Below are 1,532 nucleotides of genomic sequence, written 5' to 3'. Positions count from 1 at the left end.
GGGGGGGGGGGGGGGGGGGGGGGGGGGGGGGGGGGGGGGCTCCCGGCCTCCCAGACGCCCCCGGGAGAGGGGAGAGGTGGCGACGAGTCTGCCATTCGCCTAGGCGCCCTGGGACTTCGGAAGCCCGAGGGGGAAAGTGCGAGTGAAAACAGGTTTCAAAATTAGCCCGAACGCCAGCCAAGAGGAGGGGCCGCAGGGGTCTGGATGACTCGGGCTGTGAAACCTCCTGAGACCCCAGGCTTGAGCCTTGCCCCCAACCTCAAGGAGGTACCCGAGAAGCCCGCTCCTACCTGAGTCTGTTTCTGGGCGTCTGGGAGCCCAAAGACGACCTCCAGGGCTGGCGGAGGGGGTGGCGGGAGGCGGGGAGCCAAATGGGCTCCCACCGGCCGCGGACCTCGCAGCTAGGGCGCAGGGCTACAGGCATCTCCCCAAACCCAGCGCTCACCCCTCCTCCCCCGAGCACCGTCTCCCCTCAGCCGCCCAGCGCGGCGAAGTAGCCAGGTGCCGGGCTTCGCGCACGTCTCCTCCCCTCACCTGTGGCCTCTCCGACTGCCGCCTGCACCTGGGGACCCCGAGCTCCGCACTCTCCCCCAGCTTCTGCCCCTCCTACCCAGCCGCACAGAGCGGGGACAGGAGTGGGAGCGCGACTCGACCCCCGGCGACCCCCAACCCCCGCAGGACCCGGCAGGGCCGCAGGGCACCGGACAGACCGCGCCTCTGCCCCCGGCGCCCGCGGGAGGCCGGTCCCTCTGGCTTGGACCCCCGCCCGGCCCCGGCCCGGCCCGGCGGACGCGCACACACTCACTCCGATGCCGGCCACCGCTCCCCCAGCTCTGCTTGGCGAGGCTGGGGCTCCGGATCAGCGCCCGCCCCGCGGACTTGAGCGCGTCCATGGCCGCTCCGGCCGCCACAGCTAAAACTCCGTCAGGGAAAACTTTCCGCCGGGGCCGCGCGGCGCGCGGGCTCCGCGCTCCTCCCCCCGCGGCGCGAGCTCCGCGCCGACGTCCGACGGGGCGGGGTGATGGCCGGCCAGGCCCCGCCCCTGACCGCCCTGCCTCGCCCCGCCCAGCCCGGGCTCCAGCTCTTGCTCCCCAGGGAGTCCACACCCCCGGCACCCCTAACATAGAGGGCCGAAAGCCCGAATGGCCCCTTCTTTTCCCCCCTCTCCCAATCCCCTTGTTCCTAGGATTTCTAGGCAGCCCAGCTATAAGATACTTGGGGACCATTTTACAGATGGTTAGACCTAGGGTTGGAGAGAAGGGTCTTGCCCGAGAGGAGGGTAATGCCGAGGGCAATGGGAGGCTTAGAAGGAGAGGTGGGAGTAGTAGGACTTTGCTGGGAACCGGGCAGGACTATTAAAGTTTTCCTTAGTAAGACCACCTCGGCATTTTATTCACCCAGCAGCACGCAGGCTGCTCTCTGGCACGATCAGGGCTCCAGGGCTGCCCCACCCCCCACTCCATTCCCCATGTGGTGATATGGCCTGGGTATTAGGGTCTAACACTGACTTGCTCTGTTACCTGAGGCAATTC

General features: G+C 68.7%; 1 protein-coding gene across 4 annotated transcripts in view; it reads right to left on the bottom strand.

The window, feature by feature from the left end:
• LDLRAP1 (low density lipoprotein receptor adaptor protein 1) overlaps nucleotides 1-983 on the bottom strand; it is a 46,043-nt gene extending 45,060 nt beyond the window's left edge. For all 4 annotated transcript variants that reach the window (XM_059376704.1, XM_059376703.1, XM_059376701.1 and 1 more), the window contains exon 1: nucleotides 806-983. In XM_059376704.1, the coding sequence (XP_059232687.1) occupies nucleotides 806-893 (88 nt within the window). In that variant the 5' untranslated portion in view covers nucleotides 894-983. The remainder of the gene's footprint in view (nucleotides 1-805) is intronic.
• Nucleotides 984-1,532: the final 549 nt, after the last annotated feature.

This window comes from Mustela nigripes, chromosome 14 (genome assembly GCF_022355385.1).
Source record: "Mustela nigripes isolate SB6536 chromosome 14, MUSNIG.SB6536, whole genome shotgun sequence".
NCBI classification, from domain to species: Eukaryota; Metazoa; Chordata; class Mammalia; order Carnivora; family Mustelidae; genus Mustela; species Mustela nigripes.
The sequence above is the reverse complement of the archived record's forward strand: the minus strand, read 5'-3'. Positions and strand labels throughout refer to the sequence as shown.